Source organism: Babylonia areolata, chromosome 26 (assembly GCF_041734735.1).
Source record: "Babylonia areolata isolate BAREFJ2019XMU chromosome 26, ASM4173473v1, whole genome shotgun sequence".
Lineage (NCBI taxonomy): Eukaryota > Metazoa > Mollusca > Gastropoda > Neogastropoda > Buccinidae > Babylonia > Babylonia areolata.
Window position 1 is genome coordinate 5,740,518 of NC_134901.1, and position 17,448 is coordinate 5,757,965.

The following is a 17,448-nucleotide window of genomic DNA, read 5'->3' on the forward strand; positions in this document are numbered from 1 at the left end:
TGATTGTTATTATCAATTAGAAATCGACATTTCTGTATATTCGAATGAAAAGGGGAGGGGTGGGGTGGGGGGGAGCGGTTGAGGTGGAGGGGAGGGGGGGTGGGGGTGGGGGCAAGGGGGAGGTGACTAAGAAAGGAAGAGAGAGACAGACAGACAGACAGACAGACAGAGAGAGAGAACACAATGTGGAAAAGATAGAGTACAAAATCTAAAATGGAGAGGGTGAGTGTCAGTGATTGGAGAAAGAAAAAACATAATATTGGAAGGGTGTGTGTGAGAGGCGGGACGGGGGAAGCGGGATTAGGACCAAAAAAAAAAAAAAAAAAAAAAATCAATAATCAAATATTGTATGCACTACTTCTGTAGATTATTATGGTTTTCTGTTTTGCATTATTGTCACATAGTTTTGAGCTGTGCATGACGTGTGTTGTTTGTGTTTGTGTGAATATAGGTTGTTGTTTTTTTCAGCTTATGTTCGGACTTTATCATTTCTTCAAACTTTGCCTGTATTTCATTGTGCCGCTCTTCTGTGTACTGTGTTGTGTTGTGCTATGTTGTGCTGTGCTGTGCTGTGCTGTGCTGTGCTGTGCTGTGCTGTGCTGTGCTGTGTTGTGCTGTGCTGTGCTGTGCTATGTTGTGCTGTGCTGTGCTGTGTTGTGCTGTGCTGTGTTGTGCTGTGTTGTGTTGTGCTGTGCTGTGTTGTGCTGTGCTGTGTTGTGCTGTGCTGTGTTGTGCTGTGCTGTGTTGTGCTGTGCTGTGCTGTGCTGTGTTGTGTTGTGCTGTGTTGTGCTGTGCTGTGTTGTGTTGTGCTGTGCTGTGTTGTGCTGTGCTGTGTTGTGTTGTGCTGTGCTGTACTGTGCTGTGCTGTGCTGTGCTGTGCTGTGTTGTGCTGTGCTGTGCTGTGCTGTGCTGTGTTGTGCTGTGCTGTGTTGTGCTGTGCTGTGTTGTGTTGTGCTGTGCTGTGCTGTGCTGTGTTGTGCTGTGCTGTGTTGTGCTGTGCTGTGTTGTGCTGTGCTGTGCTGTGCTGTGCTGTGCTGTGCTGTGCTGTGCTGTGCTGTGTCGCATCTTTCTGTAACCCGACTGTCTTTTCGAGTTGAGTGATTTTAGGCGTGTGGTATATCATAATGCATCTAAATAACTTCGTCATCCAGATTAGTTTTTCACAGCCCCACATTTTCTTTCTTTTAACATGATTTTCATCATATTGCGCTATATTGTGTTGTGTTGTGCTGATTGATTGATATGGATAATTATATAGCGCCTATCCTCGGTCGGAGACCAAGCTCTAAGCGCTTAAAAACACGGGGTAATGTACACAACAGGCTGCCTACATGGGTAGAGCCGACTGACGGCTGCCATCATCATTCGTTTCCTGTGTCTTTCAATCAGATTTCAGGCGCGCACACATACACACTCAGACATACATGTAAATTTAACATTTTATGTGTATGACCGTTTTATTTATTTACCCAGTCATGTAGTTTGCTATACTCCGTTTTCGGGGGGCGGGGGGGGTGTATGCTGGGTGTATGCTGACAGAGAGAGAGAGAGACAGACAGACAGACAGACAGAGACAATGAGAGGAAACACTTCTTCTTCTCTCTTCCTCTTCTTTCCGTTACACGACCAACATCGACTCAGTTGCCGATGACGCTGTCGTGGTTGATGCATGCTGGGTATTTTCGTGTCTCCATAACCCACCAAACACTGACATGGATTACAGGATCTTTAAGGTGCGTATTTGACCTTGGTGTTTGTGTGTGTATGCACACGAAGGGGATTCAGGCACTAGCAGGTCTGCACATATGTTGACCTGGGAGATCGGAAAAAATCACCACCGTTTACCCACCGCCGTTACCGAGATTCGAACCCGGAACCCTAAGATTGAAGTCCAACGCTTTAACCACTTGGCTATGACGCCCATGTATTCAGACAGTTAAACTGATGTCTTTAAGATAACGTTGAAATATGTGAGATATGATCCGAAATGTGCAATACAGGAAAGCAGTGACCATGAACATTGCCACATGGAAACAGCACGTTTTATGAATATCTATTTTTCTGCCCACTTCATTTTAATGTCGAACGATTCATGTTCAGAGCAATATCATTATTTCACTTTCCATGTTCAAATTGTATTTGCAGCCTATATGTAAACCTTTGTCTGGACAAACGATGTTGGGGAAAAAGCAACAAAAAGAGGATACGCACGCCAATCCATCCAGCTTCTGCACGTGCATGTTGATCTGCATGCGTTTGTAGGACTGTAGTACCAGACCAGTCCACTGCAAGCGCAATACAACAGAATTAGCTCTCACAGCATCTCACCATACCCACAACCCCATTCCCCACGCATCCACACACACACACACACACACACACACACACACACACACACATAAGCACGCACGCATGTCGACAAGCGCATGCACGCACCCATAAACACACCCACGCCCACAAACATACATAGCAAACATATGCATATATATATATATATATCATACCACGGCTGAGCCATAGACACAGCGGATATAAATTCACTTCCCCGATGACCGTAGAAGAAACAGAACTGGTCAATCCTTGTGCTAAACAGAACTGAGCTTTCTTTGAATAATCTTATCAAGTACACCGATCTAGAACTAACAAACAGAAGGCAGATAAAGTGAATGTGTTTAATTAAAATGTATGTACGGACATCGGGGTAGTGAATTTCTCTGTGACATGTTCAGCGTAGAGTACAACCTTGTCACATCGTCCGAAACCTAAATGATCCTCCGTAGCAACATTGTCATCATCAAATCCTTCTCCTTCGTCATGAATAGATTTTTTTTTTAAGTGCCAAATTATGTAGTCTTGCATGTCCTGCTCTCATGGTGACCTCAGCGCCATTTCTAAGAAAGCGATGCCCAGTCTAATGTCATCATCTTAAATGAACAGACTATAAATAGATAAACGATACGAACGATGCCCAGTACTATCTCCTTTCGTTCTAACCTTTCCAAACCGGAGTCAGGTACCCATTCATATCCTGGTGGATTGAGGGAAATCGGAGTAAAGTGCTTTTTCCCAAAGACGCAACATCATGCCGAAACGGGGCCTCTGACCCTGATCACTGGTGAACTCTGCACCCATTGCCCTACCCAATCTGCCGAGCGGCTTTCTTATGAAATGAAATGAAATTATGGTGCTCTGAGCCTCGCCGACCACTAAGGCCATCTCAAGGCTATCGCCACGTTCATACCTGCAACAAGGGTAAAAGAAAAACAAAACAAAAAAACAAAAAACAAAAAACCACAATAAAAACAAGTCACCACTTTAAGCTTTCCACTCACAGTTTAAAAAACCTTCCATAGTTTAAAACCTTCAAATCTGATTTAAAATGTTCACTTCTTTCAAGAAGTCCATCAGCGCCCACGGAGGGACAAGTCATGGAGCACGTGTTTCACGGTGAGAGGCTCATCACAGGGAGGGGCTCTTCCCCCTTCTTATGTGTACTCCGCACTAATTTTAGGGCGTGTGTGGCAAACTTCACTGCGAGTTGCTCTTTTACAGTGTAGTGTGCTGACTTTGACTATTCTGACAAATCAGAGTTTAAACAGAGTCAAATTACTGTTTGACTCAAGTCTGTGTTTGTGAACGAACATCGTTTCTCTTCGTCACGAGGTTGTACGCCACAGCTGTCGTCTGGCCTGTCAGCTTGTGTTCAACGTTTACAAACAAAGAACCTCCGGTGATTCGTCATTCTGTGCAACATATTTTTCATTGTTGTTCTTCTTAATTAAAAGCAGTGTCTTTCAAAATTCAGTGTGGCCGAATTAACGTGTCAGAATGTGTTGCTTGTGAGTACAGGGACGCCGTGGCAGATTGTCAGGCATTGGACTTGTAATCAAGTGTTCACCAGTCATCAGAGTTGAAGGCTCGTTTCTGCATGGTGTTGCGGATAGGAGTTCACTCCCCCGATGGCCGTAAAAAGCTATGGGACCTTGTAATCTTTAGCAGAAAGTTTAGTCAGTCACCCATCTGGAATTTTATTTCGAATTACACTGACTGACGGACAGTATCCAGTCATGACTGTTAAAGACTTAAGTTCAGGGATACGTCTTTGGGCGTGTAGCTAAGATTTCCAGATCGAAACTGCAAGTGTCTGTATCTCTCGGGCCTGGTTAACGCCGGGAAATCATTATGAAAGGAAGCGTAGAGAACAACCTTGTCACATCGTCCGAAACCTAAATGATCCTCCGTAGCAACATTGTCATCATCAAATCCTTCTCCTTCGTCATGAATTTTTTTTTTTTAAGTGCCAAATTATGTAGTCTTGCATGTCCTGCTCTCATGGTGACCTCAGTTTCGACCCCTCTCCACTTCTATGCTGAGTGTCCTGTCAAGGTCTTTCGGCGTCGGCAGAATCATGGGGAACTGTCGACGGAGGGACGTGGTAACGGTTTCCACTCTGGGTGGTGGGGTACACACTCGTACTCAGTCTGGCTCCGCGACTAAGCTATTATTGTCGTCAGTAGGGGGATTAGCAGGTGGTGTCCAAAGTACGTTAAATCAGAACGAGCACAAATGAACACCACAGAAGTGACTCAGCAGCAGTGTGGGGTCTCCTCTGGTGCGTGGCCTTCTGGCGACCTAACATGGATAGTTCCATGTGGACTACCGACGCGAGGACTGCGACAGCCGAACACGGGTGTAACAGTGTACGGGGGACTCGGATTGACCTGCGTGGGAGTAATCCCATAAAATGGGTGTAGATGATGGGAGATCCCTGGACAGGGATCTGGATTGGGGATGGATTCTACGTACCGGCTCCACATCCACGGCAGTCTGGTGGAGGAGTGGGTCAGGGTTCATCCCCTCAACGCTCTGCTGCACCACGGGGTCGGCATGGTAGAAGTGGGGGTAGGAAGCCACTGCCGGCACCGACACTTTGAACAGTTCTGCACAGTAAGTAAACAGACATCTTCATGGCGTCATCCCGATTCCTTCCATTCTTGATTCGCCTGTCACTTAATTGGTAACCCCGAATCGCCTTTTCTTCCCAGAGTTCTTATGCACTCAGTGGCTCTGTGTCAGTGTGTGCGTAGTTGTGTGCGTGCGTGTGTGTGTGTGTGTGTGCGCGCGCGCGCGTGCGTGTGTGTGTGTGTATGTGACATACAGAGGGAGAAAGTATGGAGAGGGGAGGCAGAGAGAGAGAGAGACAGACAGACAGACAGAGACAGAGACAGAGTTTGTGCGCGCGCAAAACGGCAGTTCGGCCAAACAGGACAAGGAGTCAAACTCTGAAGAGTCAAGAGGCCACTGAAGGTAGCCGTACGATTAAAGAGTAGGCCAATGGGGAATAGGCGGGTCAACCTCCTCCTCCTCCTCCTCCTCCTCCTCCTCATCATCATCATCATCATCATCATCATCATCATCATCGTCATCTGCAGCAGCATAATGTACATTTCGTGCACCCTGTGTTCGCTGAAACAGTAGTAACAGTGGTTCCACAACTGTCATTCATGAGTAGCAGCTGCTGTAGCGGAAGTAGCAGCAGTGGAATATGCGTGTGTGTGTGTGTGTGTGTGTGTGTGTGTGTGTGTGTGTGTGTGTGTGTGTGTGTGTGTTGTGTGTGTGTGTGTGTGTGTGTGTGTGTGTGACAGACAGAAAGAAAGACGGACAGAATAATGAAGATGGTGACAGCGACGACGACGATGACAACAACGACCGTGACGACAACGACAATAGCCTAACAACAACAACAACATCGTCGTCACCACCGATGCTGATTTCGATGGTATGTTTTGGCAACACTTAGTGGTTGATATTGATACTTATATATGATATACAACGCCTAACCTCGGTCAGAGATCCAGCTCTAAGCGTTTTACAAAGGAGTTATTCGCACAACAGGCTGCCAACCTGGGCAGAGCGGTCTGAGAGATGCCTGTGGGCGCTCATCAGTCATTCGTGTCCAGCATCATACAGTCAGCTTCGCTCACACACACACACACACACACACACACACACACACACACACACACACACACACACACACGTGATAAATTTCTTTATACTTTCCAAGCAGTGGGTCAGGTTCAGGAGGCCGGTAGGTAGGCACTTTGTCTGTGGCGTGCAGTAGCCGATATTGTCTGCGTTCAGAGAGCTGTTCTGCAGCTGCGATTCCGAGATCACGAACCGTCTGAGGTTGATTCCTTGCTTGGTTTTCACCCCCTTCTGGTACTTCATGTTCACAGACCTGTGCAAATGTATTGTATTGTATTGTATTGTATTGTATTGTGTTGTTTTTTGTTGTTCTGTTGCGTTGCGTTCAGTTGTATTGTATTGTGTTGCGTTGCGTTGCGTTGCGTTCAGTTGTATTGTATTGTATTGTGTTGAGTTGTGTTGCGTTGCGTTGCGTTGCGTTCAGTTGTATTGTATTGTGTTGCGTTGCGTTGAGTTGTGTTGTGTTGTGTTGTGTTGTGTTGTATTGCGTTGCGTTCAGTTGTATTGTGTTGCGTTGCGTTGTGTTGTGTTGTGTTGCGTTGCGCTGCGTTCAGTTGCGTTGTGTTGTGTTGTTTTGCGTTGCGTTGCGTTGCGTTGTGTTGCGTTCCGTTGCATTGTATTGTATTGTTTTGTATCACTCTGCTTTTGTCAAACAGATTTCTCCATATATATATATATATATATATATATATATATATATATCGGGTGTCCCCCCAAAAGTAAACAGCTTTTTGACAAGTATTTTCTCAGGGATAGAGAAACCGAATTCACTGAAAATTTTTACACAGTAACCTTAGGGTATTATCACTAAGTCTGCAAAATATCTAAACATTCGGACGCAAATTATGCGAGTATTGTCAACTTTAAAACAGCATGTCAAAAATCCAATATCAGACCTGTGCAATGAGACCATCATGTTCATGCCAGCTGCCAGGTGTTGGCATCTGTCAATCAGTGTCAGTCTAAAAATAGCCTGTCTGGGTGTCAATTCTATTGATTTTTTTTTTTTTTAAATTGTCGTCTGTATCCAAAATCAGTTCTGTCCAAAGTTTCAGTTTGGAAGGATCAACCATGCCTTTGAGTGAAAGTGATAAGGTTACCGTTGAAAACTGCTTCAAGGAGAAAGGCTGGGGTGGAAGAAGGATCGTAAAGGAATTTCCAGGCAAGGGGTGGAGTCATGTCACTGTAAACAGACTTATCGCCGAAATACGCACTACATGGTCAGTAGCACGCGCGTTTTATTGTCTGGATCCGTTATGCTGGTTTAGTGAGTCATCGGCTGTTAGATGAACACTAATGACTCTCATTAACTCTCTCCATACGAACGGCGAAAGAGACGACGTTAACAGCGTTTCACCCCAGTCATCAAAATATTGCAAGCGGAAGGCTCTTATACTGAAGAGGTGAATGTTGACAAAGAATACCACAATTCTGACGACGGAAGCTAAAGGTTGGGTCATTCAGACACCCACTGGACATCCGAGGGGTCTGTGTAGAAGAGAAGAGAGGACTGGCCGTACTGAGTGAGTTAAAGTCGTCATGCCCCAAACCATCATTACAACTTAGCACTGGATGGAGACCGATCCGTGTGTTACTCTTGACAAACGTTAGTGGAGAAAACCTGTCCCATGTAAACAGCATTGCTATATTGGTTATATATTGGACTGTACGGTGCTGTGTTATAATTATGTGTCACGATATGACACACCACAGGTAGTCATGTTATACGACACAAGTTTCAACGATGTGGGCAGTTTGATATGGCACAATATGATGCGAAGAAAAGTTGTATCACCATAATAATGATGCAATAAAAGTGACGCTCAGTGCACGCGCGCGTGTGTGTACGTGTATGCGCGCGCGCGCATATACTTTGGGTCTGATTCTAAAGAGAACGCACCTGCATATATCAGATGAGAACACATCCAATGATACCGTCTCTTGTTGGAAAGGTGGAAAAATAGTACCATCTGAAAAAGGAGTAAATAAATGAATATATAAATAAGAAAACAATATAGAAAAAACAACAACTATTCAAGTCAAAAGAAAGGTAGGAACTAATCAAGCAAAGAAAGAAGATAAAATTATTCAAATGAATATCAAAGAAGGGAAATGAAATTGAGCAGAATCACATGGGTAGGTAATTGAAAATTAAAAATTGGCAAATATCAACATCCACATATCGGAAAATTACGCAAATAGTGTTAAAGAGAGCATGGGGTTTGAATAACATCTCTTTCATCTGAATATCAAACAAATTTAACTATACTGTTATACAATTTAAAACTGATAAATTTCTGCTGATGATGATGCTGGCTGCAACTACCACTTTTGTAAGGAAGCCTGATTACCATTACTATTGTTATGTCATTAATTATACTAGGAAGATGACAGTTTTAACAGTTATAAACACATGAAAATGCTTCCCTCACCCTCAGTTTATGTTTTTATTCCCTCGTACACCAGAATAATACTGTCAAAGGAACTGAGAGCAAGGCAATTCGGATTGTCACCTTTTCATTTATTTAGCTTACTTTGTTATGTTGTATTTTATTCATTTCTTTACTTTTAGATTTTTGAGACAATACTGTTTTCATTCTTCTTTTCTTTTCCAGTATTTTTTTGTATCGAATATTTTAGTGTGATCGGGTCTCATCAACTTCTGTTTCACTGACTGATTTCAAGGAGCTAATTACTAACACACACACACACACACACACACACACACACACACACACACACACATACACTCACACACACACACACATACACACACACACGCACACACACACACACACACACACACACACACACACACACACACACACACACACACACACAACCATAAAACACCACCACCAAAAAACACCAAAAACAAATAAATAATCGCGCGCGCACACACACTTGTGTATTGGAGTGGATTTTGCTACGAAATGTTGCTAGCGCCAACTCTATTGCTGCCGTGGGTTCTTTACGAGCTCTATGACCGAATGACTAGCGCCCAGTCCAATACTCTAAATCTAGTGGAGGTGGTAAAATTCAGGCAAGTGTGGAAATCGATCCGATACGCTCAGATTCTCTCGCTTGAGAGTCCACATTGTTGACACACTGATTACGTTCACAACATAGCCCAGTCCTTCTGACCTGAACACAAATTTGATTAATCACACTGACCTGTTCCATTGATCATGTTTGCCCAGGACGTGCTCCAGAACGGAAGAAGCCTGTAAAACAACAATTAATAAACAATTTTCAAGGAGGAATACTTGTATCAAATAGGTGCACATTTCACATAACTTTCATGACGAAAAAGCTTATTTTCCTGGTGAGAAGAAATTTTAATTTTTGTTGGTGAAATGACTCATTTTGGTCCCGAATGAAGATATTGGTATGCTATATTTTTTATGTGAAAAGGCTCATTTTCTTCACGAAAATAGGTAACTTTAGTTTTCCCGATAAGACAAAAAAAAACAAAAACCTACGTTTTCCATGAAAAGAGCAATTATCTCTTTTCATAAAGAGGAATGCTTCTTTTTTTTCTTTTTTTTTTTATACAATGCTGATTATAAACCAGGCCATTTTGAAGCAAGAGATCTGTCATGCGCTTTAGTTAGCCTTGCGTTTTGTTAGCTTTTATTTTGCACCATCAGTCAGTCTCCAGAGCACCATCAGTCAGACTCCAGAGCACCATCAGTCAGACTCCAGAGCACCATCAGTCAGACTCCAGAGCACCATCAGTCAGACTCCAGAGCACCATCAGTCAGACTCCAGAGCACCATCAGTCAGACCCCAGAGCACCATCAGTCAGACTCCAGAGCACCATCAGATCCCAGACCACCATCAGTCAGACTCCAAAGCACCATCAGTCAGACTCCAGAGCACCATCAGTCAGTCTCCAGAGCACCATCAGTCAGACTCCAAAGCACCATCAGTCAGACTCCAGAGCACCATCAGTCAGACTCCAGAGCACCATCAGTCAGACTCCAAAGCACCATCAGTCAGACTCCAGAGCCAGTCAGACTCCAGAGCACCATCAGTCAGACTCCAGAGCACCATCAGTCAGACCCCAGAGCACCATCAGTCAGACTCCAAAGCACCATCAGTCAGACTCCAGAGCACCATCAGACCCCAAAGCACCATCAGTCAGACTCCAGAGCACCATCAGATCCCAGACCACCATCAGTCAGACTCCAGAGCACCATCAGTCAGACTCCAGAGCACCATCAGTCAGACCCCAGAGCACCATCAGTCAGACTCCAGAGCACCATCAGTCAGACTCCAGAGCACCATCAGTCAGACTCCAAAGCACCATCAGTCAGACTCCAGAGCACCATCAGTCAGACTCCAGAGCACCATCAGTCAGACTCCAGAGCACCATCAGTCAGACTCCAGACCATTGTCAGTCAGACTCCAAAGCACCATCAGTCAGACTCCAGAGCACCATCAGTCAGACCCCAGAGCACCATCAGTCAGACTCCAGAGCACCATCAGTCAGACCCCAGAGCACCATCAGTCAGACCCCAGAGCACCATCAGTCAGACTCCAGAGCACCATCAGACTCTAGAGGACCCTTTGTCAGTCCCGGAACACCACTACGTCAGTCTCCAGACCATCGTTAGTCAGAATCCAGAGGACCCTTAGTCAGTCTCCAGAGCACCATTACGAAGACTCTAGAGCACCATCAGACTCCAGAGCACTATTACCCAGACTCCAGGGCACAATAAGTCAGACTCCAGAGATGTCAAGCTGCGTGTGAATGAATGCAACAGTTTGTAAGTGCTCTAAGCTAAGGGACAGAGTCGGTATGGTGTTGGACATGTGATCCACCGTTCATCAGTGATCAGAGTTTGAAACCCGTTGTGGTCCCATGGACATTTTCGGCCGCAGGGGCAGTGAATTCATACTGACTGTGTTAGGTGCCCGGCATGGGAAAGCAGGGCCCGACCCTCTCCTGCCGTGTTGAACCCTCCCCGACCCAAGCCCGGTACCCCCATTCATGGCTGGGCGGAGTGAGGAAAAGCGGACAAAAATACCTTTGCCATAGAGACAGACAACACCATGCCGAAACAGGGCTGGGTTGAATCAGCGATTTTAGCGGTACCCGAATTTGCTTAGCATCAAGGGTTTTCCGAAGTATGCATTATTTCCATAGACATAGGTACATTCAACATTGCACTGCAAAGATCGCTCATGAAATCCAGACCAGGGCCTCATACCCCGACCACTGGTGAACACTGGTAGATCTCAAGTCCAACGTGGGGGTAAACTTCAACTCGTCAGAACGGACCCCCACCCCCACCCCCACAGATAAATGCGTAAGGGAGAAATTCTAGGCTAGCTTGAAATAACCCCGAGATGTAGATTTGATCCGTATATCTAATACAGGTTACCAATGTAGAACTCCCCCACGTTTGTTTCCGTTAGGCTGCAATGGAGAGGAGGGGGGGGGGGGTGTAGTAAAGGCTAGCCCAGAAGAAACTTCCTTTTTTTTCCCCAGGGCTTGATTAAACCCGTAGAAAGGGGGCTGGGGGGTGGGGGTGGGGTAATTTCCAGCCAGGGATAGGGGGTGGTGAGGTCGATTTTGAACTGCCACATATAACCCCTGGGGTCATCCGAGGCTAGCACAGAATGACCCCGAGGTAAAACCCAAAAGGGCGGGTGGGGTGGGGGTTGGGGGTGGGGCTGGGGGGGGGTTGCTTTGAGGCAGTTACACCGGCTCTTTATTTGTTTATCTATTAGTATTTTTATTTTATTTTATTTTTATTTTATTTTATTTTTTTCTCAAGGCCTGACCAAGCGCGTTGGGTTACGCTGCTGGTCAGGCATCTGCTTGGCAGATGTAGTGTAGCGTATATGGATTTGTCCGAACGCAGTGCAAGTGACGCCTCCTTGAGCTACTGAAACTGAAACTGAAACTTACCTGGAACCGTTGTACTTGTCCACGTGACCCAGGGTCTCCACCGCGTTCTTTCCCGTGAACACGTTCACCACTTCCGTCTCTGTGTTGTTTCTCTGCACAAGTCAGGCGCTTCATGGTCATGATAAACAGCAACCGCCATTACTGCTGCTCTTGCTATACTACTGACAGTAATAACATCCAGTACTCGTAGGGTGCAAACTCCCTCTATAATGGGCTCTGATCGCCTCACTTGAAACAATACAAATACAACAGTGCACAATAGTATACAAAATAAGTGAACGTCAGTTATGTGCGCGCGGACGTGCGTCAAGTCAATTTCAGTAAAAATTGCCTTCTCTTTTTTCTGTGTGTGCGTGCGTGGGTGCATGCAAGCGCGCGCGCGCGTATGTATGTGTCCGTGCAGGCACACATGGACATACACTCGCACAAAGACTAACATACGCATACATTTTCGACGAACATTCAAAGCATGAACAACACAAAAGAAAACGAAAATTGAGTCATTCATCATCTGACACAAATCAATCTACACGAATGAACAGACCTGACACTGTACACATACAATAACATACATACATTAGATATCGACATTAAATAATGATTTAAAAAATAAAATAAATAATAAACATCGTTCCCCCCCCCCCACCCCCCCCAAGTCTTTCACATCTTCTGTGTCAATTATGAATTTTATGACCAATCCTCCAATACCCCCCCCCACCACCACCACCCATCCCCCCCCCCCTCAACCCCTCCCACACAGACACGTACATTCACGAAGTAGCCGACAGTAGTGCTGGGAATCAAGTCGGGACGCTGCGTGCTCAAAGCCTCCAGGCCCTTGTCGTGATAGCCCCAGAGGAGATCCTTGACGGAGCGCTCAACGAACAGATCCTCACGTGCTGTGCTCAGAGCCATCGACACCAGTCTGACGCCCGTGGTAGCGTACTGCAGAAGGTTCGCCGCCGTCTGTGTCGAAAGGCAAAATGTTATTTCATGATGGAACATTGAATAAGCAGCAACTGCTGCTTTTTTTTCTTTATTTATTTATTTATTTACAGCAAGCTATCTGAACACAAAAAAAAAGAAGAAGAAAAAGAAAAAAGAAAGAACGGAAAAAGAAAGAGTAAAAAAGAAGAAAACAGAAAGTAAATCTGAAGGAAATATCTTCACAAATACATAATAAAAAAAAAAATTCATACGTGCATTTCTCATTCACACAAAGAAATGCAAACACACATGCTTGTGACGATAACTTCAACCCCCCCCCACCCCCACCCCACCCCTGCATGTTACAAACACGTATTTCCCCGTATAAAACAAGTACGCGACCAACGGAATCATGCACAAAACATTACTAAAATAATAGATGAAGCAATAGACAAATAGATAACAGGCTAGCATTACTGTCCACCTTTTAGATTGTCAATGAGATGCTTCTAAAGATTTTTTTTCCTAAACACGTTCCTGTTTGTAATACCTTTTTTTTTTTTAAGTGAGTGGAAAGCTATTTCATAAATTTCTACCAGAGAAAAAGAATCTGGATTTGTGCAGGTTATTCCTTGCTCTAAGTATGCGTAAGATATGGTTATGTGTATGGTCATTATCATCATTATTATTATCATTAATACCATTGTTATTATTCTTACTATTATTGTGAAAATTTACGCCTAATCTTGAAAATAAGCCCTAGGCGTTTACAAATACTAGGAAATAGAACACACACATACATATCAAAAAGGAAAAAACTGAACACAAGATACAAAACATATAAAAAATTATTCCCCCCCCTCACCCCCCCCCCCCTCACCCCCGCTCCAAGCACACGCGCACGCATTCACACAAGTCATAGCACACAATCATAAATAGGGCACAATCAAATACACAACCAACAAATTCTGAAACTCTCAAACTCACTTACTAATAGTCATTTCAGTTCATACTGGAAAGGGATGAGCTGTTGAGAATTATTCAGGAGGGAAAAAGGTGAATCTTCAGACTGGATTTGAAAGACTGCAGCGAAGATGAGTGACGGAGAGGCTGAGGACGTTGATACCAAAGAAAGGGGGCTTGGAATGAAAAACTGCGATGGCCATACGTTTTGGTTCGAAGGATCTAAGCAGGCGGGTGTCAGAAAAAGAACGGAGTTGGCGTGAGAGAATGACGGGCGCAATAGCCGAGTGGTTAAAGCGTTGGACTTTCAATCTGAGGGTCCCGGATTCGAATCACGGTGACGGCGCCTGGTGGGTAAAGGGTGGACATTTTTACGATCTCCCAGGTCAACATATGTGCAGACCTGCTAGTGCCTGAACCCCCTTCGTGTGTATATACAAGCAGAAGATCAAATACGCACGTTAAAGATCCTGTAATCCATGTCAGCGTTCGGTGGGTTATGGAAAATAGGACATACCCAGCATGCACACCCCAGAAAACGGAGTATGGCTGCCTACATGGGGGGGGTAAAAACGGTCATACACGTAAAAGCCCACTCGTGTGCATACGAGTGAACGCAGAAGAAGAAGAAGAAGAAGGCGTGAGAGAATGTAAGTTTGAACGAGATCAGAAAGATACTGTGGACCGGTAGCCTCACTGGACTTGAAACAAAGAGACCACTGAGGGAGACAGGAAGGAAGACTTGGAATAATTTGTTCTTGTTTGTTTCTGCTAGTGTTTATCGACAGGTTTTGATAGATAGAGACAAGACAGAAATTGGTATGTAATTAGAAGAATCAGTGGAATCACCTGATTTGTAAAACTTTTGCTTGCTTGAATTCAAAAGGAAAACAGTTCTAATCGATATAAAAATTATAAAGATATGTCAGAGTATCAAAATGTAACAGGGGAAGAAAACGTTAACACCCTACCACCTAAACCGTCAAAATCACACATACCAGATTGCTTCAGAAGAGACAATCTCTTACTTACATCTAAGACCGCCAGGTTCTCTACATGGAACCTGATTTTGCTTTGAATCAACATTCTCTTTTGAGTTGTTGAGGTCATTTTCCCTGTTCCTCTCGTTAGATATGATTTTATTAGCAATGCTTTCAAAGTGATTGTTTAATTGACCTGCTGTTGCATAAGTGATAATTCGTTTATTTTCTGACGCATGTTTATTATTTAGCATGTTAATGGCTTTCCTAATCTGACGATCGAGAATCTTTTGTAGTAACTAGGAATTTTTGAAATTAATTGAATTTAGATTTACGTTTCATGGCTTTATTCTATTCCTTTGTTTATTAAACTGATCACGTGTTCAATCTTTCTTCCAATAATCTCTGAGATATATTTCAATGTCAGTTTCTTTTGTTATCCATGATGGTTTTGTTTCTTGTCTAACTCTGTTCTTTATGAAAGGTGCATGTTTGTTGTATACAGTAGTGAATGTATTTATCCAGAATCCAGCTGCTTCGTCATGATTTCTTATCTGATATATTTTGTATTTGTATTTGTATTTCTTTTTATCACAACAGATTTCTCTGTGTGAAACTCGGGCTGCTCTCCCCAGGGAGAGCGCGTCGCTACACTACAGCGCCACCCATTTTTTTTGTATTTTTTCCTGCATGCAGTTTTATTTGTTTTTCCTATCGAAGTGGATTTTTCTACAGAATTTTGCCAGGAACAACCCTTTTGTTGCCGTGGGCTCTTTTACGTGCGCTAAGTGCATGTTGCACACGGGACCTCGGTTTATCGTCTCATCTGAATGACTAGCGTCCAGACCATCAATCAAGGTCTAGTGGAGGGGGAGAAAATATCGGCGGCTGAACCGTGATTCGAACAAGCGCGCTCAGATTCTCTCGCTTCCTAGGCGGACGCGTTACCTCTAGGCCATCACTCCACTATGTAATCTAGAGGGGGTGGGGGCGGGGGTGCGAGGTCAGAAAAAAAAAAATTCTCAAAGTTCTTAAAACTCCTGTGATGTTTTGCTTTGTGTCCTACCATTGGGATTTTAACACGATATTTGAACCAGGTGAGACAAAGTGGGTAATGATTACTACAGCCATGTGTGTGTGTGTGTGTGTGTGTGTGTGTGTGTGTGTGTGTGTGTGTGTGTGTGTGTGACAAATAGGAACAGATTATTGTTAGTCTCTTTGCTAATTTAATATGTTTGTGTCTTTATGTGTACAGCTCTATCAATTGAATAATCAGCTAACACACACATACACACAAAAATGAAAAAAAAGCAACAACAACAAACAAACACAAACAAACAGACAAGAGAGACAGACAGAAAACAGACAGACAGAATCAGAGACACAGACACAGACACAGACGGAGACACAGATAAAGACACAGACAGACAGACTGGGAGGAGGGAGGGACGGAGTGAAGAAGAAAGGGAGAAAAATATCACACACACACGCGCTCGCTCGCTCGTGCGCACACCCATATACACACGCACATGATTATGCAGAGAAGGAGAGAGAGAGAGCGTGAGAGAGAAAGAGAGAAAGAAAGAACAACAGTTGCAACACACACACACACACACACACACACACACACACACACACACACACACACACACACAGAGGCAGACTGGGGGAGGGGGTGGATGGAGGGCGGAAGGGAGGGAGAAAAATAATATCACCGTGGCACACACACACACACACACACACACACACACACACACACACACACACGCACGCGCGCGCACGCACACACATACACGCACATGATCATGCACACACAGAGAGAGAGAGGGGGGGGGGGCGGCAGGGGAATACATAATATATGGAGCCAAAACAACATTCATTCAAACAACCAGGTTTCCTGTGTTGAGGACGTCTGTTTCCGCCCGAACACACACACACACACACACACACACACACACACACACACACACACACACACACACACACACACACACACACACACACACACACACACACACACACCACATACCACACACACAGATGAATGCCAGAACAACACACACCAAAACAACGAGGTTTCCTGTAGTGATGATGTCCGTGTCGTCCCCCACAGACATGTTCCTCTGGAAGAAGAAGGTCTGTTTCTCTCGGTAGCTAACCGTGTCGTTCTCGTGGAACACAATGCTCTCCTTCCTTCTCTCCTCTCTGCACGACACAATACACTTTCATAATGTATGTATGTATGTACGTGGAGTGATGGCCTAGAGGTAAACGCGTCCGCATAGGAAGCGAGAGAAGCTAAGCGCGCTAGTTCGAATCACGGCTCAGGCGCTAATATTTTCTCCCCCTCCACTAGACCTTGAGTGGTGGTCTGGACGCTAGTCATTCGGATGAGACGATAAACCGAGGTCCTGTGTGCAGCATGCACTTAGCGCACGTAAAAGAACCCACGGCAACAAAAGGGTTGTCCCTGGCAAAATTCAGCAGACAAATCCACTTCGATAAGAAAGATAAATAAAACCACACGCAGGGGAAAAAAAAACACAAAAGAAGGGTGGCGCTCGCAATGTAGCGACGCGCTCTCCATGGAGAGAGCAGCCCGAATTGCACACAGAGAAATCTGTTGTGACAAAAAAGAGAAATACAAATGTATGATAGTCGTGCGCGACT

At 44.6% G+C, this 17,448-nt stretch overlaps 1 protein-coding gene across 2 annotated transcripts in view; it reads right to left on the bottom strand.

Annotated features, from left to right (window-relative positions):
- LOC143300555 (lysosome membrane protein 2-like) overlaps window positions 1-17,448 on the bottom strand; it is a 34,234-nt gene that overhangs the window by 6,644 nt on the left and 10,142 nt on the right. For both annotated transcript variants that reach the window (XM_076614309.1, XM_076614308.1), the window contains exons 4-11: window positions 16,842-16,983; window positions 12,677-12,874; window positions 11,909-12,000; window positions 9,163-9,212; window positions 7,889-7,958; window positions 6,060-6,241; window positions 4,807-4,940; window positions 2,212-2,285 (exon numbers count right to left, since the gene is read on the bottom strand). In XM_076614309.1, the coding sequence (XP_076470424.1) occupies window positions 2,212-2,285; window positions 4,807-4,940; window positions 6,060-6,241; window positions 7,889-7,958; window positions 9,163-9,212; window positions 11,909-12,000; window positions 12,677-12,874; window positions 16,842-16,983 (942 nt within the window). The remainder of the gene's footprint in view (window positions 1-2,211; window positions 2,286-4,806; window positions 4,941-6,059; window positions 6,242-7,888; window positions 7,959-9,162; window positions 9,213-11,908; window positions 12,001-12,676; window positions 12,875-16,841; window positions 16,984-17,448) is intronic.